The sequence below is a fragment of the Phaenicophaeus curvirostris genome, chromosome 8 (assembly GCF_032191515.1).
Source record: "Phaenicophaeus curvirostris isolate KB17595 chromosome 8, BPBGC_Pcur_1.0, whole genome shotgun sequence".
In the NCBI taxonomy this organism is placed as follows: Eukaryota; Metazoa; Chordata; class Aves; order Cuculiformes; family Cuculidae; genus Phaenicophaeus; species Phaenicophaeus curvirostris.
This window is the reverse complement of record NC_091399.1, coordinates 23,892,505-23,916,564: the sequence shown is the minus strand read 5'-3', so window position 1 is coordinate 23,916,564 and position 24,060 is coordinate 23,892,505. Positions and strand designations below refer to the sequence as shown.

Genomic DNA, 24,060 nt, shown 5'->3' with positions numbered 1-24,060 from the left:
TGACACCCCTCACTTCAGACCACTGGCAACGACCCCCATCGCCCCTGAGCCCTGAGGTGGCGACCAGGGTGGCGACTAGGGTGGCATCAAGGGTGTCAACCCCCCCGCCCCTCACTGAGGCGGCAGCTGGGGCTTCACAACTTTATCCCTCTCCCACGGAGGGGCCACCAGGTCATCCTTGTCGCCTCTGTCGCCACCCATTGGCAGCGACCCCCATTGCCCCTGAGGTGGCGACCACGGTGGCATCAAGGATGGCAACCAGGGTGGCACTAACGGTGGCAGCCATGGTGGCACTAAGGGTGGCAACCAAGGTGGCATTAAAGGTGGCGACCAAGGTAGCACTAAGAGTGGTGACCAGGGTGATATCAAGGGTGGCTACCAGGGTGGCATCAATGGTGGTGACTAAGGTGGCACTAAGGGTGGCAACCAAGGTGGCATTAAAGGTGGCGACCACAGTGGCAGCAAGGGTGGCGACCAAGGTAGCACTAAGAGTGGTGACCAGGGTGACATCAAGGGTGGCTACCAGGGTGGCATCAATGGTGGTGACTAAGGTGGCACTAAGGGTGGCAACCAAGGTGGCACCAAGGGTGATGACCAAGGTGGAATTAAAGGTGGCAACCAGGGTGGCATCAAGGATGGTGACCAAGGGGGCATCAAGGATGGCAACAAGGGTGGCATCAAGGGTAGTGACCAGGGTGCCATTAAAGGTGGCAACGAGGGTGGCATTAAGGGTGGCGACCAATGTGGCATCAAGGGTGGTCACCAGGGTGGCACTAAGGGTAGCATCAAGGATGGCGACCTAGGGGGCATCAAGGGTGGTGACCAGGGTGCCATTAAAGGTGGCAACGAGGGTGGCATCAAGGGTGGTGACCACGGTGCCATTAAAGGTGGCAACGAGGGTGGCATCAAGGATGGTGACCAAGGGGGCATCAGGGATGGTGATCAGGGTGGCACTAAGGGTGGCAACCAATGTGGCATCAAGGATGGTGACCAAGGTGGCATCAAAGATGGCGACCAAGGTGGCATTAAGGATGGCGACCAGGGTGGCACTAAGGGTGGCAACCAAGGTGGCATCAAAGATGGCGACCAAGGTGGCATCAAGGATGGTGACCAAGGGGGTATCAAGGATGGCGACCAGGGTGGCACTAAGGGTGGCAACCAATGTGGCATCAAGGATGGCAACCAAGGTGGCATCAAGGATGGTGACCAAGGTGACACCAAGGGTGCTGACCAGGGTGCCATTAAAGGTGGCAACGAGGGTGGCATCAAGGATGGTGACCAAGGGGGCATCAAGGATGGCAACCAGGGTGGCACTAAAGGTGGCATCAAGGGTGGTGACCAAGGGGGTATCAAGGATGGTGACTAAGGGGGCATCAAGGGTGGTGACCAAGGGGGCATCAAGGGTGGTGACCAAGCGGGTATCAAGGGTGGTGACCAAGGGGGCATCAAGCATGGCGCCCAGGCCCGGGCCCGTCTCCCCCTCTCTCCCTGCGCGCTCCCGGGCCGCCGTTCCCGTTTCGGGGCGAGGCTGAGGAGGCGCCGCCCCGGCCGTCATTTCCGCCGGGAGCCGAGCCGGGGGAGGGGGGCCGAGAGCGCTCTCCTCCTCCTCCTCCTCCTCCTTCACCACCTCCTCCTCCTCCTCCTCCGCGGCGGCCGGAGACACCGAGCGCGGGGCCGAGCCCAGCGCCGCCCGCCCGCCATGGGGAACGCCGCCACCGCCAAGAAGGGCAACGAGATCGAGAGCGGTGAGTGAGGAGGGAACGGGGCCGGGGGTGGGGGGGACACGACACCGACAGCGGGGCCGCCGCCTCCTCCTCCGACGCCGCCGACGAGGCCCCGGGGCCTGCGCGCTGCGGCCCGGTCGCGGGGGACCCCGCGACCGGGCCGCAGCGCGCAGGCCCCGGGGCCTCGTCGGCGGTGGAGGACGCGGCCTCGTCCCCCTTCCCCTCGGGAGCTTCATCCCCGCTTCGTGTTTACACCCCGGGGGACCCTCAGCTGGGAAAATGGAAGACAAAAAGCCTTGAGCCGGGCTTGCCTGCCGTGGGGGGGGGGGTGTGTGTGTTATTCCTCCTTCTCCCCCTCCTCAAGGGTTTCCGAATAAACAACACAAAGGCGCTTCGATGATTTCTAAAAAAAAAACCAAACCAAACAACAACTCCGAGTTTATTTTTAGTAAGTGAACTTGCGTGGCTTCTAACGGGAAGCTTGGGCTGTGTTTGTGATGGAGAAGAGGGAGAGAGCAGCCAGTTGTGCTCCTACAACAATGCCCTTTGTTGCTGGGAATTCCATGGGCGTTATTAATCATAGAATCCTAGGAGTTTAAACATCAAAGTGTTGGGGTTTTTTCTATTTGTTTACTTCTTATGGAAGTCCAGGGTAGAACTGGGCCTTGGCATCAGCTTCCCAGGGATCTCCAGCTGGGGGGCCAAGGTGCCGCTTCGTAGAATCACCAGGTTGGAAAAGACCCATCGGATCATCGAGTCCAACCATTCCTATCGAACACTAACCCATGCCCCTCAGCACCTTATCCACCTGCCCCTTCAACCCCTCCAGGGAAGGAGACTCAACCCCTTCCCTGGGCAGCCTCTGCACTGCCCAGTGACCCTTTCCGTGAAAATTTTTTTCCTAATGTTTAGCCTAAACCTAAACCTTGACCCACCCGCTTCACCTGCCTGGCGTTGCCTTTCTCTTCTTGCCTCTTATCTCGTCATCGTTATTATAGATTTCACAATCCAAATGTTTTACGAGTATTTGGCTATTAGTGGTTTTATTTTTTATGCGGGCATTTGTTTTTGATAAGTAGTATCCTAGTCTCCCTTCACGCCGATGTTTATAGGTAGAGAGGGTGGATTGTTTGAAGCACTTCAAATGACAGAACTCTGCACTTGTGCTCTTCATAGTAGCTGTATTGCTGTTAGTCTGTGCAGTTAAATAACACCACACAGTGTTTACTTCTGTTTTAATTAATTCTTTTCTCATTTAAGCAAGTACGGTGACATTTCAGTTGCAGAAGGAGTTTACTTCAGAACTTTTCTCTCTCTGTTCTTTAGAGTTTAAAAATTAATTGCTGCTGGAGCCATCAAGCTCAAATGTTCAATTACTCAGTATATTTAACAGGAAAAAGCTCTGTAACGATGCAACTTGTGTAACTAGGAGAAGGAATTGATCATCATTGACATCCTGCTGGGAAAGACCAGGATTCGCTTACTAGGGAGGATCAATAGTATATGAATACTATACACATAATAAAGTGTTTTACTGGCAGTAGAATTTGATGTGTAATCTATTCATACGATTTATGTCACCTAAAGAAATAGAACATGGTGGAGCTTTAATATTTCTGATGTGCATTCGCGTTGTTGAGCCAGTTTTCCTGTTTTGTGTGTTAAGTGTCCTGAGTACATATTCCAGACCTCAGGACACTGAAAATGAAGTTGTTTGAAGTGCTGACAGAAAAATATCCGGGTTTGACTTGTAAAAGTGCTGTCATGCCCTTGATCCATGCATGGAGCATATGGTATTGTGTGGATCAAGGACATGCTAAGGTCCCCGAAAGAACAATGAAGGGTAACACAGCTTCCACTGATAACTGTACTTACAAGTTCATGACGTGTAATTTGAGACCTCTTTCACTGTCTGTGGTCAGCACAGTAAATGCTGTTCACCTACCCGGGGCCCTTCTGTTCCTCTTGTTTATTTTAGCTTTTCATGTACATTCAAATATCTTCAGCCCTTGTTCCTTCACTCAGGCTATCAAGAGGAATAAAACCAGTTGTATGTGAACACCAGTTGTAGAGCGGAGCAAATGTTTGAGGGTATTTATAGGCAGAAGTTGCAGGTGAATGCAGGCTGAATTAAGGTTAAGTTTCTTAAGTTTAGCCACCGAAGAAGTGAATCAGACTTGTGTGGCAGAGAGAGCAGGTATTTGTCCTTAGAGAAGATGAAAAGCTTCACTGTAGTCTGTTAGGATTTTCTTTCTATACCCTTGTGTTCCAGGTTCTCCTAATATACACTGGATTTTAGTTTGGAGCACCAAAATTAAGTGATCCTTTATAAAGAGCAGCTTAAGGGTTCTGCGCCCATTTTAATCTCTGTAACTGTTTCAGATGGGTTCATGGTTTTCCATGGGAGCAACCCATGAGTTCTGAAGGTCTTTTAGAATAGTAATGTAAGTATTTTTCATTTCAAATCTGTGGGGATTCAATTGTCAGTTGCCTCAAAAGTTTCTCTAAGTTTGATCTCTCCTAATATTCTTTATTAATTATTCGCTTCATTGTTTGGGGCTTTTTTTTCAGCATTTACGATGGTTGAGAGAACTTCTTTGGCAACTTGTGAGTTAAAATTGTCAACATGTGGTAAATTACATTTAAAAAGGACCACAGGGAATCTACCTTAACTTGTCACAATTAATGTAGGAAAATATTATCTTTATTAATATTAATAATCTCAGAATCATTTGTTAAAGTAGCACACAACGCAAAAGAAACTTAACTACGACAGATCTAAGTTTAAAAAAGCCCAAGTAGTATTTTTTTCAATCAAGTAATTGGATCTGTTACTTTCAGGGTAGTTACTGTTTTTATATGAAACAGGAATGTTTTGCCTTTACTGGTACCATTTTCTAAGCAGGAATGAATGTCAGCCCTGCAAACTCTAAAGCTTGTTGTGAGTTTTGGGTGGTTTTCTTTAGATGACTAGATAATAGTGATTTTTTTTTAAGTAATTACTGTGTATGGCTCTGAATTATTTGCCTCTTCAGATATGCAAGGTAATTTCATGTATAACAGCAAAAAATTTGTTTAGAAATTAATAGTTGTTGGGGTTTTTTCCTACTTATTGTTTCTTTTTAATCACCAGCCTGAATTAGAGACCAGGTGATTAGAACATGCACTCTTTGGTGACTGGAGGACTTGTGTACTTTTTCTTCTTCCAAGAGATCTTGAAGCTAGAGGGGTTTCTTCAGAGTTGTGTTAGCTGGGATTCAAACAATCCTTGCTGCTTTTTCTTTGCCAATATGTGGTAGTAAATCGCTCTTAAAGTGTCTGTGTAAAGTTAGACTGTACATGATTTTCAAAGTGTGATTCTGTACACACATCTTCTTACCTGGTAGTCAGATCTCCAGCTTACAGTGCAGGAGGAATTTATTAATCTAACATGACATTACTAACTTTGTCTTCTGTGGTCTTTAAATAGCCACGTACAGCGTTTGTGATGTATATTCTGCATGTGAGTTTTATGTTCATTCACTCCTCCTCCTCCTCAAGTGTGTTCCCACTACAGTATCTTCAGTATGACAGAATTCCTATTATAGTCAACTCTTCCCTTTTTAACTCTTCTAATTATTTTGTAAGTACTGCTCCTTTGAAATGTGCTTGACAGGAAGATGCAGCCTTCTTAATTTCCCTTTGCTGGGAGATTTTAACCTTCTCGGGGGGCATTTCTTAGCACGGAGATTGTCGTCTTGTTTCTCACGTGCATTCAGTGCTGTACTGACTCCCTGAGGACCACAAGAGACCGCGAGTTTGTTCCTTGTGAAGACTGGATGAGGCAAAGCTCTGTCACTGCTGACCTTGATTAGATTAAAATCGGTGAAGTGGAGGTGAAAAGCTCTGTGTCCATTACGGTTCAGAGCTTGCTGACTCCCTGTCACTTTTCCAGAGGCCCTTGCTTTAGAGTTTTTGATCCGAGGGATCTTTGTTCAACAGCCGTTGTCTTTTTTCTTTCTTCTGCTCATTGTGTTTATGCTCTCTGATTTTGCAATGGGTGGCTCTTGGGGCCTTGTTTACACATTTTAGAACATCAGACGTAGTGTGTATTGTATAAAGGGTAATTAATATGTATTCCAGTGGTGCTGGAATGGACTGTATGGATAACATCTCTAAACAGTGTATTTAAAGCATCTTTCCTTATATTTTTGTGCTTATATTGTCGCACTGTTGTTCAGTTATTGACTAATATGGAACTCAGTCATCTGAAAATTGGAAGTAGTTGTAATTACTGAAGAAACATCTAAAAACCCCTTTGCTGTAATGACCAATGCAAGGCTATTGGTGTGCACCACCTGAAAATTTTGCTTTAATTAAAATCAAAATGCTTATTCACGGCTTGGACAAGCACAGAGAGAGGCTATCGCTCAGCAAATAACAGCCACCTGGTAGTGTAACAAAAGGGCAGAAGGACCCCTGTGTGATAAATTAGTTTATGTATTTGGTTGTTGTCATTAGGCCTTTATTACAGGTTCAGACTGCTTTAAAGATGGAATATTTTAAATTACTTGACATTCCCTTGTTGCTGGATTTCTTTAGTGTTCGTTCATTCACCCATAGATCCGCATTCAGAGAAATGACACAATCAAAAATAATATCTTGAAAAATACCCAGATTTCTCGTATTTTTGGCAAGAGCCACGTTGTTCCTTGGTGTGATTAAGGCTCTGTCTGTGCTGCAAATATGAACCATCTTGTTGGGAGAGGGAGCAGAATGTGGACAGAGAAATAAGTGGAAAAACTGTACGGACACAACGCTGCGAGTTACGGTGCTGTGGGCTGCTGCGCTCCCCACCGCACGGGAGGCTCTCGGGGAGTCTTTTCCAGATAAGTCCTTCCATTACCGACACATCTTACCTTCGGACAGAGCTGTGGAAAAGCCTTTGGATGGTTGTCAGATTGTGTGTTTTGCATCCTTGCTGTAGACATCATGAAGGGCTTGTTTGCCCAGAAGCTTTTTTCTGTTTTTAAAGTACCGCAGTTGGTTTAATAAAGGATATTGTGTCTGTGGGCAGCAGGTGGGTTCTGGATCCGGATCCAAGCAGTTTTTTAATCAGTGCTTTGGGTCATTTAAGTTTGTGGAGTTTTCGGTGTTGGGAACCTTGAGTCAGTGGGGATTTTACTCAAACTTGTGGAACTTAGGGCTAGAACTTGGCAGAGTCTGCCCTGCAGTGCTGCTCTCAGGTTTTGTCTGTGTTACAGGTGCAAGATGTTATTCCATAAGCATTTCTTTCAGTTAAAGTTCTGCTTTTCAGTCCCCTGCTGCTTTTTTTTTTTCCCTGCCTGCGTGCCCTCGAGTGTGCTGGAGCAACTATTTATGAGACAAGGTGAACTGAAGTTGAGATTGATCTAGGTTAAAAATAACCCTACAGAAAAGGGAAAGCAGAAGGGACTTTAGTTAACCTGGATCGGCTTCCTGATCCAGTTTGCTGCAGCGATGCTGAGAGTCGTACCTGTGCGGGTGGGATAGGACACAGAGGTGGAACTGGATAGCAGGAGTGAAACGGGGGCTGCCTGACCTCCTGCTGTGGCCAGAGGGAGAGCTGTGGTCTCCAGCTGTACTGCCAGTCTCTTCCTGCTGCATGCAGTTCCTACTCCGTGAGGTAGAAAGACTTCTTGGGGAATGGGGAAGAGGACAAAGCGGCAGTAGAGCTGTGAGGAGGTAAGTGAAGCGAGAAATGTGTTGTCTTAGGAGATGCAGGATAAAACCGTAGTCCTATTTTTCCTTTTTTTTTTTTTTTGGCTCCTTGGTGTGGTTGGGAGAGGATTGTTAGCGTTCCTCTGTGTTATTTTACTTCCTTGTGCTATCCTAGTGTTGAGCAGGACTAGTCGTGAATCAGAGCTCCGTTTTGTTTGTGCAAACACAAACCAGACAGTTTATTTTTCCAAAGCTTGCATCTTCTGTTTTGCTTAATAAGGCAAGTACAGACAGATCAGAAATACAAGGTGAAAACAAGACTATCGGTTTATGTCACAGAAGAATTCGGATAAAGCAATTAGAGGGTGCATCTGTAGATGTTGCCACGCAAGGAGCTGGAAGGAAGATCCTAGTGTAGCCTTGCCTGTGGTGTCTCGGGATCGGCACCGGTAGACAGCAGCCTCTCTGGTGATCGGCTGAGCCTGTCTCGTTGGCATCCTGCTGGCTGTTTCTTCAGCGTCACACCAGAGTAACATCCGCTAGCAGCAAGGTTGCACACAACAGCTGAGCCCATCTGGTGGCTTCCACTGTTAAAAAGTAAGTTTTTACTCCTAGACCCTTTGTGGGTAATAGTTCTAGTGCTTTTCTGTTCCATTGATAAGCTGGTTTGCGTAGGCACAAAACTATGTGTGTTTTATCCTTTTGGGTTATCTATAATTACTTTGCATGCCAAATCAATCCACTGAGGTGTCGGATGGCAAGAGACGGATTCAAAGGAAGCAAGGGAGAGCACTGTTGGCAATGAAATAGTGAGGTGGCAGGAAAAAGGAGTGTCTTTTCTTAGCACTGAGCTCTTAGGTTAAATCAACAGTTTCCTCACCCTGCTAACTTCTTGGAAAAATGATTACGCCAAACTACCCCTTTCCCATCTAATGAATTACTTCAAGGCTTGTTTTCTGTGAGACATGAGCACCCAGCAGTTGGACTTTGCTTTTTCAAGCTTTTAAAGTTATGTGAAGATAGAGAAAAATATAGCAAAACGTTGCGTCTTTCCAGCTCCACACCTACCACATGGATCCTTCAGATAATAATATCTTAGAGGGTTTTGTTTATTTTTTTTCCTTTTGTGTTTAGTTTCAGGTCTCTTTTTGCCAATTTGATATTCAAACTAAGAAACGTACCAAAGCATTTACTTCATTCATTCATTTTCTCATTCATTAAATTCTTCTTTGCTTTTCCCTGCCCAGAGGTGCTCATCTGTAATTGGAGAGGGCTTGCCAGCCTGTGATATGTGTCCTAGTGTTTATTCCTAGATACACACGTAGTAAGGGTGAGGAGGCAAACTGCGTGGGTTGCTTGACATTTTACCCTATAGTAAAGGTGTGGAAACACCTTGTTGTTTTAGTTTTTGGGTTGGGTTGTTGTTTTGTTTTGATTTTTTTGTAAAGCCACAATTTTTATGCCTTCAGACTAAGCAACCGGTTTGGTTTTGGTGTCTCTTTACATTTGGATGTCCTCTGTCTATAGTTTCGAAGCCATAGGTTTGAGGACTTCGGCAAATATTTCAGAAAATCATGGAGGTCTATAAATACACTCTATATGTAGGAGACAAATGGGCCTCTGGACTCTGAGGAAGCCAAAATGTTTGCCATGATGTAGCTGTTCTCTACCAGAGGAAGCCTGCTGAGCATTTTGGGCTGAGACATGAGAGATATGGTACATGTGCTACAGGCTAACGCTGAAAGAGCAAATATCTTACATGTGATGTTAAAACAAGTTTAGAAAATCCTCCTTCAACACATAATTAAATGAATAGCTATCTAATCTACTGGGTGATTTGTAAAGATAAGCGTATGTTTTGTTATCCACCTGGTTAACTCTTATCCTTTTGTTACAATACTGTAATGTTTAAACAGAAGCCATCAGGAATATTTTGTTTATTTCACTCAAGTTAAGCTGCTTCCAGCACAAATGTACTTGTTACCCTGCTGCACTTGCTGTTAGCGAGCTCTGTAAACGCAGAGACTCCCACAGCTGCAGGGAGCTTCAAGAAAGTAAAACAAAGGAAACTGCATTTCTAGCACAAAGAAGGAAACTTAAAAGATAGAAAATATTATTTTGCCTGTGCCCAGAATCTGTTCGCTCTTCCCTCTCGTGAACTGACATAATTAAAGGTGTGTGTACTCGGATGCATCGGCAGGTGCATTGTTATAGCAGTTAAGGTTAGTTTTGATTACTGTGATATTAGACAGACAGTTTGAAGTACTTTGTTTGTCTTGTAGCAGGTAACAATGTGATAGCTTTGTATATTTAAATTCTAGTTGTTAAGCATATGATAACGTGGCCTTACTTTGCAGAGGGCAAAAATGTGATCTAACTGCTCCAAAGTCTATCATTAAGGTGAAGTTTTTAATGCAAGCTACTTGTATCCAAGCAGTTTATTAATCATAAATAAATGTGGAGCCTGGAGGTTTTAATCAGCGTTTCTCACTGGAAAACTGGGTAAGATGGGAGAGAGAGAGAAAAAGTGTTACATAGCTAAAATCATGCCAAGCCAATTTAAAAGACCATGGTATTTCCTTCTAACAAGTGCCATTACGATGAAAGGAGACAATGTTTTTATTAACTTGTTGAGGACTATTTTATATAGGGCAGTTTCTAAAAATTCAATATTTCAGTCGGACATTTGATCCTTGTGAAGATTGGTGCAGTGCGAAGGGGAGTTCTTATTGAAATCCAGGACGGTGCATGCACTGCGCATCCCAGGGCTGGTACTCAGCTTTGGGAATTACAGGTTAAACACTCTAGAGCTGTAGATGGTAACAAGGCATCCCAGGGTTGAGCTGATTCTTTCTGTTGGCTTAAAAATCTACATTTTAGTGGTACTTGATGAGAACTGAACTTCAGAGTGAAATAAGGTGCTAAATAGTGTAGCTTAACTTAATGGCCTACGTGGATATCACATTCATTTCAGAACTTTTGTTCTGCAGTCTAGGTCTACAGCAGCTTCACGGGACATGGAATCACTTGGGAGGTCCTGGGTGCCTGGTTCTTTTGTGATGGTTCCTGTGGTGTCTGCTGGTTCTTTTGCAAATCAGCAGATATTTTTTTTTCTTCTTTGGATTTCTTGAGGACAAACAATGAGATGTAAAACTGATGTTAAAAGAAAATTCACTGCAGTTTTTCACACAAATTGCTTTGATACCCAGGAACAGTAATTTCTATTGTTATTTTGGCTATTGCTATGACACAATTTCTGCCAGAAGATTGCTCTTTCACTTCTGCCTACATGGTATCGAACTGCTTTTAGTGTTCAGATGCTGAATTTATTTCATTTGCATATGAACTCAGGGATTTTTATGTTGAACTTTTGAACATTCTTGAACTTGAAGTGAATGTTGCATTTAAGGTGAACGCTCAGGAAAAGATTGGCAAGGATGGAAAGAGGTTCTGAACGCTTTCCATATGAAAAATTGCTGTGTAAGTGGCATCTCTTCTCTCTAGGATAAATGGAGTGTGTGATCTGTAAAACTGCGTGGCCTGAGGAGTGAGACTGGTCCTGTACGTGCCCTGCTCTTGCTTTTATAAGCAGCCACTTGGAGTCATTGCCTCTGTTGGCTTTTTCTGTAGGGACAGGTACCAATTTATTCCAAATAAAACGTTAGAGCCCTCCTTGAGAATGAGGAGCTACAGGGAAAGAGAATGCAGAGAAACCAGGCAACAACTGGTTAAAGGAGAAGCGTGTGTCAGGAAATGGAAAATCATGGAGCTGAAGGAAGCACAAAGCAGAGTGTGGTCTGTGTTGTGTCCACATTCTCCTATCCTAGAGGAGGGACCTGAGGAACACTGGCCAGAGGTGCTGTGCCTGAAGGTGTGGCAGTAGATGCCACAGGTGTTGTTTGTCCTGTGAAGCTTCTTCCTCCTAGTTGCAGCTTGGTCAGAGCTGGTGGAGTTGATGAAGAGATCCCATGTCACGTAGAGCCTTAGAGGGAAAGCGTGTAAGTCGAAAGATGAGAGAAGTGGATCTTAATAACAGGTTTTGGAGAACCTGGAGGAAGGATTGCCAATTGTCCCACTCGGGCCGTGGCACATGTGTGTGCTCCACTTTATCCCAGAGGGATCTGAACTCTTGAGATTCCGTGAACAGCAGTATGGATGTACTCATCTCTTAAAGTATTTGTGCTGACTGAGTTCTGGATTTAGCCCAGAGTACAAGCAGGTTCACCTCACATCTTGAGAAATCCTGTCTCCTGCTGCCTGGGCAGGGCAGAAGTTGAGGAAGTGAAGGATGAGTGCATAGCAGAATTTTCCGAGACAAGGTGTAAAGATGAGCTGGTGGCTGCCCCATCCCGGGGGGTGTTCAAGGCCAGGTTGGAGGGGGCTTTAAGCAACCTGATCGAATGGGAGGTGTCCCTGCTCATGGCAGCGGCGTGGAAGCCTACTGAAACACTGCAGGAGGAGGCCGGTACATATCACAGGGGCAGAGATTTTCTGGTGTTACGGTTCCTTCCATCCTATAAGCAGGAATGACACTGTCAGTGGAGGTGGCAAGTAGTGTCATTGTGGTCACTGGCTTTGTGCCAAATACCCAAAGCCGCATTTTATATTTTGGTTCTGCCACGGAGACCAGGTATACTTGGTGTGTTGTGCAGTTTCAGCCACTGTCAGCATTTTCCTTTGATACCTGTTACAGTGAGTCCTGTATTTGCCTACAGCCCTAATCTTTATGCGCTTAACTGGGTTCCTATCAGTCCTTGCCTGTGTCTTCCTGTAGCTTGACGTAAGACAGTTAGTTCTTCATTGCACTGCAGAAGGCCATTGTTTTCTGTACTGAAGCGGTGTGTTCTGTCTGATCTTTTTAACGCTGTAATTGTAGGTGTTACGTGTATACTTTCAAGCAGGCTTTTTTTTTTTTTTCCCCCGGAGATGGTGTCTCTTCAGAGTTTGCTGTTTTGGGGACCTAAACTGATATTCTGAAGTTCTTCCCTTCAGAAGAGTTGAGGTTATTTGGTGGTGGTGGTTTTTGGTTTGCTTGTTCTTCAAGCAGATGCTTGAAACTACTACAGGATTTATTGAAGAAAAGCATTTTCTAAGTAATCGGCAGTAAGAATATAGAACGGAATTAGGCCAAATAACTGATGTGCTTTTCAACTCTAGGACAGTGTTGTATGATCACAGAATCCTAGAATGGTTTGGTTTGGAAGGGACCTTAAGGCCTGTTCTGTTCAACCTCCGGCCACGGGCAGGGACATCTCCCACTGGATCAGGTTGCTCAAGGTCCCATCCAGCTTGGCCTTGAATGCTCCCAGGGATGGGGCAGCCACAGCTTCCCTGGGCAACCTGGGCCAGACTCTGTTATAGCTGCACTCACTTGGTGGTATTACTTAGAATGGTTTCTTAGGGCCTTTTCTAGGAGCAATTTTACTGTTTCTGCTGGGCAGGAGCTATGTTTTTGGAGCAGAAACTGATACTTGCTGGCATGATGGGTTTTGGAATTAAAAACCCCAAACCCAAAATGTGGTTGTATTGTTGCTCGAGTTTTGAGGCTTATAATGATGAAACTTTCTTCAGCTTGCTTCTTATGGAGTAGTTACAGGACTGATTTTCTTTGGCAGAAAAGCTAGCTTGAAAAATTCCTACCCCTGCTGCTCTGCTTGCAGCTACAGGTTGCTTCTCCTGTGCTGCTAGAGCTGGGTGAGGAATACTCCGAAGTGTCACCAAAATGGTGACACACCTCCCTTTGCTGTTTTAACCCCTTTCTTTTAAGAGAGAGATCCATGAAATATGGCCCCACCTTGTGTTCGATCGATACAAAGGAGAGGTGCAGAATCCAGGGTGCAACGTGTTTTACGTGAGTTTTGCCACTGAAGAAAAGGTGCTAAGCTTTTCACTGATGAGAAGGAGAAACTGCTAGTGTTGCACAGTGGTGATCCAAGCTTTTAGATAGTTAACCTGGGATAGTTGTTAATTTAAGGGTCTCTTTGGAGCCTTTCCTTCAGCCAGAGATGCTGCTGGCTGACTTTAGTAGTGATTTGCTTCACTGTGCTAGTTTCACACATTACCAGCAAACGTTGTCTTGTTTTTGCTTACTACTGAGACTAAGAGAGTGTAACAGTTTAGTCCTGTTAGATAGGATTGCCCTCTTGGTGTTCAGAGCAAAATTAATTTTGACAAAGGTATCACTAGCCTTCCTTTTCATTTTTTTAATTACTTCAGAATGTACTGAATTATTTGAGGACAAATAAAACTGGAAGCTGATTAATACATACACGCTCATTTTAGATGCAGCATGTGAGTAGGGATTGACAGGAGGAAGAAGAGGCCGGTAGGTCTGTGCTGTAGCACAATGAGAGGTGTGAAAGAACCTGATATCAAAGCTGACCTACGTGATACAGTAAGGCCAGAGGTATAAACACTGCAAATCTAGTATGGTCTTCAACGAGAAAAATGAAGGCATCTAATGTATTTACCTTTTCTGCAGCATCCACAACTTCCCTGGGTGACCTGTGCCACAATTACCCTTTCTGTGTTTCAGATGGGTTTTCATTTAATGGCAAAGATCTCCGTTTTCTGCAGTAGGTCTTTTCCGTTTAAAGGGAAAATAAAGTTTGTAGCTTTACTGCCCTTGCTTTCAAAAGATAACTCATGGTAGCTGTGCTTTCCTTTGTGTGAAAATAATCCTAAACAGAAAATAGCAGTTGGCTTCTTTTCCACAGTTCTGTTCAGAACATTGTAATTTTCTCCACCAACTAAATTGAGTCATTCATTTCCACTAATACAGACAAACTTATTTATTCCGCTGCCAGTCATATAGTTTGGAGGACTAGCCCAAAATGCAGTGGCTGGGAAAACAGAGTAGTAGATGTTCATTGTGGAAAGCGTAAATGGAAGCTTTTCCCACGCAGTCCCTTTGGATGCATTATGGAGAACTTGAATAGCAAAGCAAGTTTGTTGAGCTTGAGATTGCTTGTTACTTGTGCGGCACCTGAGAGGGGTTTAGAGACTGCGACCTGGGGAGGAGAGAGGAGAGGTCGGGTGTGTCAATGAGAAATTGGGATTTCTTTCACATGGTGTGATGGTGTTTGGGTAGCCTGAAGAGGGCAAGGGTTATGGAAAATCGCAACTACGGGAAGTATGGAAATCAAAACTACTTTTCTGTTGAACGTACGTTTAATCATGGGAAAAAAAGATGTTTAGTAAGTTGGGGAAGTGTATGCTGCAGTTGCAAAGGAGGGAATGTATTCAGTGTTACGGCTATAAGACACAGTATTGGAAGTTTTTTGAGAGTCAGAGTAGTTGTAAATACTGAAGAAGGAAGATGCAAGAGAATAAAGAAATAGCATTCTTGGGCCCTATTAAGTATTTCCTAATGATGTAGGTACCAGCAATAGCATGATAGAGTGAGGAATACTTTTCCTCTTCCAAGATACACCAGTACACTAGTGTTACATGTTAAAAACAAACCATACACACAAAAAACCCTCAACGCCTCCAAAAACCTGCTAACACACATAAACCCCCAGTTTTTCTTTATTGATAATTAAGGAGCATTAACTTCTTGATGTAGTAGAAAAAAAGATGTGATGTTCCTCTTGTTTGGGACCCTCTGTGCTCACTGACAAGAGGGCTCTGGACCTTTACCTGTGCTCCAAGAATATGATGAAACAGTGAATCTCCGTGTTTGCAGTTACACCAAGAACTAGTGAATAAAAGGTAGCAATAAGTTTTCTCTGGTGTTTCATCCCGTGGCAGAGCATATTCTTTGATGCAAGATTAAATTGCAGATGCTGCTGACATCTGTTACTGTCTAGGAGGTTCCTGTTTCCCTGGGTGTTTGGAGGAGTGTTACCCAAGTTGCAATTATGTGCCTGCTGCTGCAGCAGCAACTTTGCAGTGTCCTTTGACAGGAGACAGTGAGGAACCACAAGGGAAAACAATGCTTCATTCTTATAGATGTCTCCTCTTACTGGTGTGGTTTTGTGGTCTAAACACAGCTTAATTGTCACAGCCTTGGATAATGCAGAACTGAACTTTGAGGACTGAAATATTGTGTGTAGAATTAGACGTTGTTGCTGTTTAGGAAGTGTTTCCAGCTAATTGTCCTCAAGTACTTCCTCAGCAGTTCTAGCGTTGAAGGGACAGCAAAATTAGAACAGGTTTGAAAGGTGACCTACAAGCAGATATAAATCTGGTCCTTCAAGCTGTTACAGTTTAAGAAGGCAAAAATGCAGTCACAACAGCAGCCTAATAGTCTTTGTAGTGTGTGACACTGAATGGAATTCACTGAACTGAAGGAAAAATCTCTGGACAAGGGCAAGAGGAAATCTTTTTAGCCCTTTGGATTTTTCAGGTTAGAGAAAGTGAGGAGAAGGATAACGGTTTTATTACAACAAAGATCATTATGCTCTAGGCAAGATCACTGTTTGTAAACATTTTATTGTACTTCTACAAATGCACTATTGGTTTGATGAGAAAATGGGAGGAGGTGGTAATTAATGACAGCTCTAGCTTGAAGCATTCGTGCCTTAGCAGTTTAAAATTCAGTAATATACATTAATATTCTGTGAGGAAATTGGAGGTCAGTTTACCTTCTTTCAAGTAGAAGCACAAAAGGGTGGAGATGGTGGTCGGTTGTCATTCCATTAACATCTTATTTTGGTTACTTTTTTTTTTTAATTGGGTTTTTAATCGGGTTTTATTCATTTATATAAAAGGAAATAAGTTGTGGTTGAGATTTATGCTCAGACTGTATGGTTGATAAATGCTATTGCAGAGATCAGAAGATACCGGGAGGTTACACATACACCGTTAAGTCGTGGGCTCTCTGGTGGTGGGGACAGTTATATTTTCTAGTTTGGATGCCTGGTTAAAGGTAGGAAAAATTTGAGCATTTATGTTCAAAGTTGATCTGTTTAAATGACTTCATTAATGGGTAAGGGATCAGCTTTTCTTCCATTGGAATTTGTTCATAGTAGTGTGATACAGTTGTGGTGGTTTTTTTCTTACCTCAGTAAATTTCTTAGCCTCTTAGCAAAAGGATTTTTAAGAAGTAATTTTCACTTCTAAGCACTGAAGGACTTTTCACAATGAAATCAGATATTCTGGTGTTCTGTTAGACAATGCAAGCGCAACATTTCTGTTAATTCAAGTTGCATGATGCAGTATTGGTGATTTATTAACCAAGAGAGTTTGGCTTAGGGACATATTATTTTATGAGCATCAAGACAGTTTGTCTTAATTCAGTGTTTCTATTTTAGTACATGTAGCAACATAAAAAAATGTGAATATCCTCTTTGTTGAAGAGGATTTTCTGTTAAGTTCTTCCCATTCAGTGTTTTTAATCACAAACACTCTTAGTAGTCTCACTAAAAGGAAATATGTTGAATTTGGGATGTATCCTTCGTGCCAACAGGAGTTTAGACACCATTTGTTTTGCCTCTTCCTCTTCTGTCTTCCAAAATCTAGTGTAGAAATAACCACAGGCTGTCAGGACAGTGATTCTGTGCTGAACTTCACCCCTCAGATCTTGCACCTATTTGGGTAAACGGGAAGACATTTCCACTTTTACAACATGGATGTGTGCGTTGTGTTGAAACAAGATGTTGTGGGGGACTTTTTAACTCATTGTATTTCAAGAAGGTATTTTTATCATGTACTTCAGGATAACAGAGGTGTTTTAAATAGCGCTGGTGTCTGTTTCAGAACAAAAACTTTGCATTTTACTATTTGTAACTGCTGGATATTAGTTAAATTGATTCAGTATGATTTTTGGTGTCTTACTTTGCTTGATAAGGAAAGGATTATTCAAACCCTTTAGAGATGCAGTTCTTATGTGACAACAGAAAGGGGCAGCAAGTGTGTGGTGTTATGGGTGGAATAGTTTTTAATTAAAGTGGAGGGTAGAAATGCAGTTTTACTGTGCTCAGTAAGGAAAACCAAATGAAACTCCACCAATACTCAAAACAATCAAATTAATGTTTTCAAATAAACCAGTCATCACACTGGTGAGATATTTGAAGAACTACAGCACTTGAGGAGCATGTGTGGATGCCGTTTGGTTGAAGGGCGTGTGTGTGCACACCAGGGGGAATCAAAAACACAACAAGAAAGGCCCAGGTACAGTTTGGACAAACAGTGGAACTTGGCCTGTGCAAAACAGCCAAGTGTTTTTGCAGCTGAGCAGGGCTAAAGGAGCCTTGTTAGAGACTTCTCAGGTTCATCTCTTCTGTGCAGAGGGAGGCTTTGTTACATGCTTTGTAAACACCCCAGGTAGAATCAAGATAACCTGCAGAGAGCAGCAGCTCACCCATTTCTATTCAAGCCAGCACATGGCTGATGGAAAAATGGGTAACTGCCTTACAGCTTTAATGAGATGCGCTGTCCTGAAGATCGTTTTGCTGCGCTACGTAGTCATATTTCTTCGCATTTGATTTCTGGTTGATTATTTATATAAACAAGCTAAAACATTAACTTTCAACTGATACATCGGTTCCCTTTCCTCAGCCATTAAATACTGATAAACACTTTTTCTACAGAAACGGCTTCTATGAGATTATGACCACACCAGCTATGCAGCATGCCAGTTTATTTTGCAAAAGTGCTGCTTTATTGCTGCTAGGAAAGTTTGCAATTCTTACATAAATGTATAAGCTCTAAAAAAAATCTGGTGCAACTCTTCTAGTTCTATCGTACTGCTGTTGTCTGTGAATAAAGAATCAGCTTAAAAAGGAATTTTTATGGGCAGAGAGCTCCGATAAGGATTCCTTGATTGGGCAAATTCAAACCAGTGTCATGGGGAGATGGGGAAGGTTTTTATTAAGGAATTTAACTAGTTTCTCTTATTTCTATATATCCTTGTGACTCTTCAGGATGTAACGAAGATACACGTCTACCCCCTCTTTGCTCCACCTTTGTTCAAGCTGCCTTTTTACCTGGGTCTGGTTTGGACAGATCAGTTTTAGGTCTCTGTTATGGCTTTGTTCCAATTGGAGTTTATACAGCAACATTCGCATCCAAGTCTAACAGAGAAGAGTTTGAAGTGATGTGTATCTGTGTAACATACTGATTTGCTACATTACTCAAAGTTTAGCAATACAAGGGATAGAGAATAAAGTAAAACCGTAGTTTCGTCCCTGCTTCTGTTCTTACCATTCTAATCACTCAGTGGAACAAAAACTAATTCTTCAGCGCAGTATTGCACCAGATTTCTCCGTTGTGTTATAAGGGGAAATGTTCAAGTAGACTTGAAACCTTAGCAGTTCTGACATTTATAGAGTTCTTCAGCTGGGATGCTACAACTTGTTTGATTCCTGTGTTGTCAGTTAGGGAATGACAAGATTCTGTATCTGTGACTGTAGAGACACTGGGTACCATTCAAAACCACGATGCTGGGAAAGTAAACATAAGGATTAGGAAGGAATCTGAAAAGAAGGCAAAGAGATACCAGAACTGTTTGTCATCAGAAATATGAAAGAAACCCAGTGTTTTCCAAATGTACCATTCTTTTGTTTGGAAACTTCTAGGAGAGAGATTTTCAAAGCCGATGTGATGGAGGTTTCTGAGAGGGTCCCCTGTGAACCACCTCTTAATCTCAATGATGCCACAAGGTGATACTTGGCTTTTAGGTTTTTGTTCTGTAATCAAAATGAGAAAGAAAGAAAAGGAAGGAAGAAAGGAAGGAAGGTTATGTTGCAAAATCAAATTTTAAAAAATGTGGAAGCGCAGAATTAAAATTACTGGGTGACTGTATTTGAGCTCCATTGCGAGTATGTGTTGTATATAAAAACTGTGTGATTATGTGCTGCTCCTTCCTCCCACCCCAAGGGATCTTGCTGCTCTCGGTGCGCAGGACACGAAGCAGCACTCATTAAGCATGTGGGGTTTTTTTGTATTTTCTTTATTTTCAGTGCATGCCTGACTACCTTATTTGCTGCACATTATTACAGGAATAATTATACGACTCTTTAGCAAACATTGAATTCACCTTTACAAAGCTGTGCTAAATGCAGAGGTTTTCTTATTCCCGCTTTAAAAATAGGGAACTAAGGCATGGAGAGATTAAGATCAAATGCTTCCCTTTGTTTTAGGGAGCCCTGTTTGATTTAATAAAGGCTTTATTTCTTGGGGCACACGATATGCAAAATCCTCTGAAGTCTTTGGGTGCTGTTTCTATAGATTTCTATGGCAGTTACGATTCTTTCTACTTCGTGAAACAGGCACCCAAATACCATTTGTTCATCCTGGGGGCCATGAAAGCACCAATACTTGGAGCTGGGAATAGTGATCGCAGAGCGGAGACAGCATCCACGCTTCAAGGATGGCATCCAGTAGCCTTCATCATCAGCGTGTCCTGCTGCTTCCCAGGGTTGCGTGGATCTTTCCACCCTGTACAAAGGGTCCCTGCGGATAAATTTCCTTCGCTGCCTAATCCTGACTCGCTGCCTAATCCTGACCCACTGCCAGGGCAGCTCAGTGCACTTGTGCCTTAGGAGGTATCAGTCCGTGGAAAAATGAATACATCACTGGAGCTGTTCTCACAAAAGCTGTGTAAAAGAGGCCATGCTGAGGGTACTGAAACGATGCTAATTCTGTTCTTTTTAATGCTTTTGAATAGCAAAATTTGAAACGATGTTTTCTTACAGTTTTGTGTTTGAAATAAGTTAGACAGACAAGTACTTGTTTATACAGTTTGATTTTATTAATGCCTTCCTAAAAAAGGCAATAACTTCTACTAGTCAGTTATTGTCTTTATTCATTAATATCCATAATTAGTTTGACAGTAGGTTGGTAGTGGATTAGTTCACTTTACCCGCTGCCAGTTAAATTTCTGCTTACTATTTTTTGATCATACAACAAAGCTAAGGGGTAATACAGAAGCTTTTCCAGTGGCTTGTCTATTTTTATGCTCAAGTTGGAGGAATTTATTAATTTTGAGAAGACATCGATTTTTATAGATATTGCCTGAAGTTTAAGAACGAACACTTGGGATTGTGAGAAGGGAATAAGGGAGTAGGTCCTGGTGAGAAGCCTTCTCTTGCTGGAACCGCTAGGAAGTTATTTTGCTACACTCCAGAGTGCTCTGAAACCCCCATTAAAAACCCACCTTGGAAGAACAACAGAACTGTGTCAGGCTATGGCGTCACAGCGTGCAAGCGGTTCGTAGCTATGATTTGGCTCTTATCCGAGGTCAAACCACAGTATTTGTTGACCTTCCTACTTAGGTTTGATGTACTGAAAATCTGGGCTGTTAAACTTGGGAGTCATATGATTGTCTAAATCCTTCCTTCTCCGTCACGATGTTCCAGAAAAACAAGGCAGAGGCAATGCAATCAAGCTTAACAGTCCGATTGCTTTTAACCATTTCTGAATTGCTCTTAGGGGAAGTGCGGCTTTTAAGAAAATGATTGGCTTTTTTAAAATTGCTTGGCACTTTCAAGCGTCTTTCATCTGAAAAGCTGGCAACTAATTGCAAGTATTTATTAAACTATTAACTTTTGAGAGACTTATCCATGCAGCAATACAGTGAAGTGACTTCTAATAACTGGAGGCAGATAGTAACACTTCGAGTAACTTAAATTCATGCGCGTCTTCGTTTTTCGCCAGTCATGCATTTAAATTGGCTGGTCTGTTACAGAGAGAAAACTATACTTTATTTTATGGCAATTAGTATATCAATTTACTTCACGTTCTCAAAGTGCTTATTAATTTTAGCTCAAAATAGATCAAATGTACCACATGTGACTGCTGTATCATAATACTACTTATCTATTTTTAACTAAATGGACTCTGGGAAAGTACTTTGCAAACTTTTGGCTTCTCGCGGGGCAGGTTTCTCATGTATTTCTGGGTAAAGTGCCTCCTGCTAGGGTCCTGTGCGATCCACTGGTCTTTCTGGCCATGTTTCAAGGCTTTTGTGTTTATTAATCAAAAAAAACCAAAACTCAGAATTAAAACTCAGGTGAATTGTGTAGGTCCCTTTTCAAAATGAGCAAGCTGGGGAGACTGTCATCTTCATTTCAGTCCTGAAAACATTCTGATATTGCAAAGGAAAATGAGGCGTGTGCTGTAAGTCACGAGCTCAGAACTCTATTGTTGTGATGTTTTGTAAGCATTTTCTCCATGAGCTTATATTCAACATCAAAGAAAGAAATATTGTTTCCCTGTGTGTATGGTTTAAGCTTTTCAAAACATATTTAATGCTCTTATTAAAAGCATATTAACTGATGTAAAAGCAATCAGTTTTGACCTTTCTTACTCTATAATCATGGACTCAAGGCCCAAAAGTTATATAAAAGAATATTTCCTTTGTAAGGGTCAGTTAGAATCTTTTTATCTCCACCACTTGTGGCCCAAGTTCAATGTTGGGACTTTTCTCGTAGGATCTCACCTCACCGCATTATCGCAGTCATGAAAATGAATAAAGCAAGAGAGAATCTACAAAGCAGGGGAGGATTTTGATGTTTTCTAGGTTGAAGGCAGCTGTAAAATAAGGCAGATAAATCAAAGAGCAGATGCAGTGTTACGGAGCTGGTTGGTGCCACTGTAGCTTCCGAGTATGCAGTTATATTGTATGTTAATTGAAGTTAAGCTTTTGAGCATAAGCATGTGTAATTGCCGTTTGGAGTCATTCTGTTGTACAGTCAGAAAGACAAAGCTACCAGCAACCCAGAGCACCACAGAGGTGATATCCATATTTATCAAAACGTGATGAAGGAATGTAAATTATCTTTGTTGTCTGAACTGCATTGTGATTTGGGATCCCAGGGAGTGCCCTTAGGTGACAAACACGATCCCCAGTTACCTGTGGATGTTTTCCTTGCCGAGCCTGTGAGCCGGGCACCAGTGGTGCTGGGCAGGTTCTGAAGTCGTGCCTCGTGCTACAGCCTCATCTCTGGGTGAAGATGAGCCACCACAGTGTCAGATTTGGGGGTTTGTTATTTCTTGTAAAGACAGCAATGTGATAGTGATGCTGCAGCCACGAAGTTTTACACCTTAATCCTCTGAGTCGCTATCTGTAGCAGCATTAATTAGGTATAGATGCAGCAGGACAGCAAAACAGATTGAACAAGCACCAGTGTTGGAGGCATTCTCTTTCCTCAGCATGCCCAAAGCGTATCTATAGTTTGTTATTGCTACCCCAAGTCAGCTATTGCTGTGTCAGGAGTTGTAACAATATTGAAGAGTATTAATTTTGTCTTTCCTTTATGTGCAGTTGGCATTCAGTGAGTAAATTTCAGTTTTCATGAAGAGGCTTGAGATAAGGAGGTTGAAGTGAATCAGGTTTTGGCCTTTGACCATGTAAATGAATTCTAAAACGGAATGGAGGGCGGAATTGTATGAACACGTGGAATGTTGTCCTTTAAAAGGCTGAAAAATGTGGACAGGGAAGGGTTAGGCTTTTTTCTGCTTGTCCATGAACAGTGATGTGGCAAACCGCTTAATCTAAAGAAATTTGCCTATGCTCCTTGGGACTTGCACTGTACAACATCTCTCATTCTTCTGCCTGATTCTGTTTCTTTAATGAGGCTGTGGTTGGCACCAGACCTTTTATTTTTTTTTTTTTTCACTTAGATTAGAACTGTCCTAACAGTTTGGGAAAATACTGGTGGAGATGCCTGTTCTTACTCAATACCTTACACTCCAGCTTGGTTTTTTGCTGCAACTCGCAGTAGTTGTTTCAGACGCAGAGCCCCATCCTGCCCTTCCTTAGCTCTGTGTTTCAGTTTTACCTCTGTCCCGTGTCTGCTCCCTCACGCAGCCTTGCGTCAGGACTTGGTTCCCTGCCTCCTAGCCCGTCCTCTGCTTTGTTTTTGGTTTTTTTTCTTTCCTTTTTGCTTTTCCCCCAGTTCTGTTGCAAAACTTTTCTTTTTGAGTGTCAGAGACATTCTGGTGAATTCCAATATCACGTTTTCCCTGTGTTTGTGTCATAGTTGTGCCTGGAGTTGACCCACAATGGCAGAAAAGGAACATGTTTAGATTTTAAGCTGTGTATTAACAGCTTGCTAATTATTTGTAAGCAAAGCAGAAAGTGTGGTTTCCTTTATCTCCTGTATTTCAACCTGTTACATCAGTGCTTAACCTCAAGAAGGCTGGTGTAAATATTACTGTTGTACCTTTAAAAGATCTATTTCACTCTTTGAATCAACATTATTTTCTTAAGAGGTTGTAACTTGATTTTTATTTAACTTAAGATGGAAATCGGGCATTAAATGTGGCTTTTGTTTCCTCTATGGGTGTTTTATTCTCTTAGTTTGTTCTATGTCAGCCAGTTTAAATTGGTTACTGTCATAAGGCTGATATTTATCCATTTTCTTGACTGATGCAGTAAAAAACATTTGAACTTGAGGATGCCAATTTAAGTGCATAAAACACTAAAATACATCTTATTTGTAATTTAAACAAAAAGCAGTCCATTTTATTTGAAATTGTTTACATATTTAGACCTTCGTTTTGGATTAAATTTCAGGCTATTGATTATTTTTAAACTACACATATAGTAATGGAAAGAGATGAAAGGTACCTCATATTTGAATTTATAATCTGTGGGATAAAATGATATTGAAGAGCTGTTTGATGGCAAAAGCAAGGGTGCAAAAGGATTCTTTGAAGACAGGCAGATAGAATACCTGAGCTTGGCCCCACCGTACAGGGTGTGAGC

At 42.6% G+C, this 24,060-nt stretch overlaps 1 protein-coding gene across 1 annotated transcript in view; it reads left to right on the top strand.

Moving 5' to 3' along the window:
• Positions 1-1,611: 1,611 nt before the first annotated feature.
• PRKACB (protein kinase cAMP-activated catalytic subunit beta) overlaps positions 1,612-24,060 on the top strand; it is a 61,641-nt gene continuing 39,192 nt past the window's right edge. The window contains exon 1 of the mRNA XM_069862781.1: positions 1,612-1,745. Within this exon, the coding sequence (XP_069718882.1) occupies positions 1,700-1,745 (46 nt within the window). The 5' untranslated portion in view covers positions 1,612-1,699. The remainder of the gene's footprint in view (positions 1,746-24,060) is intronic.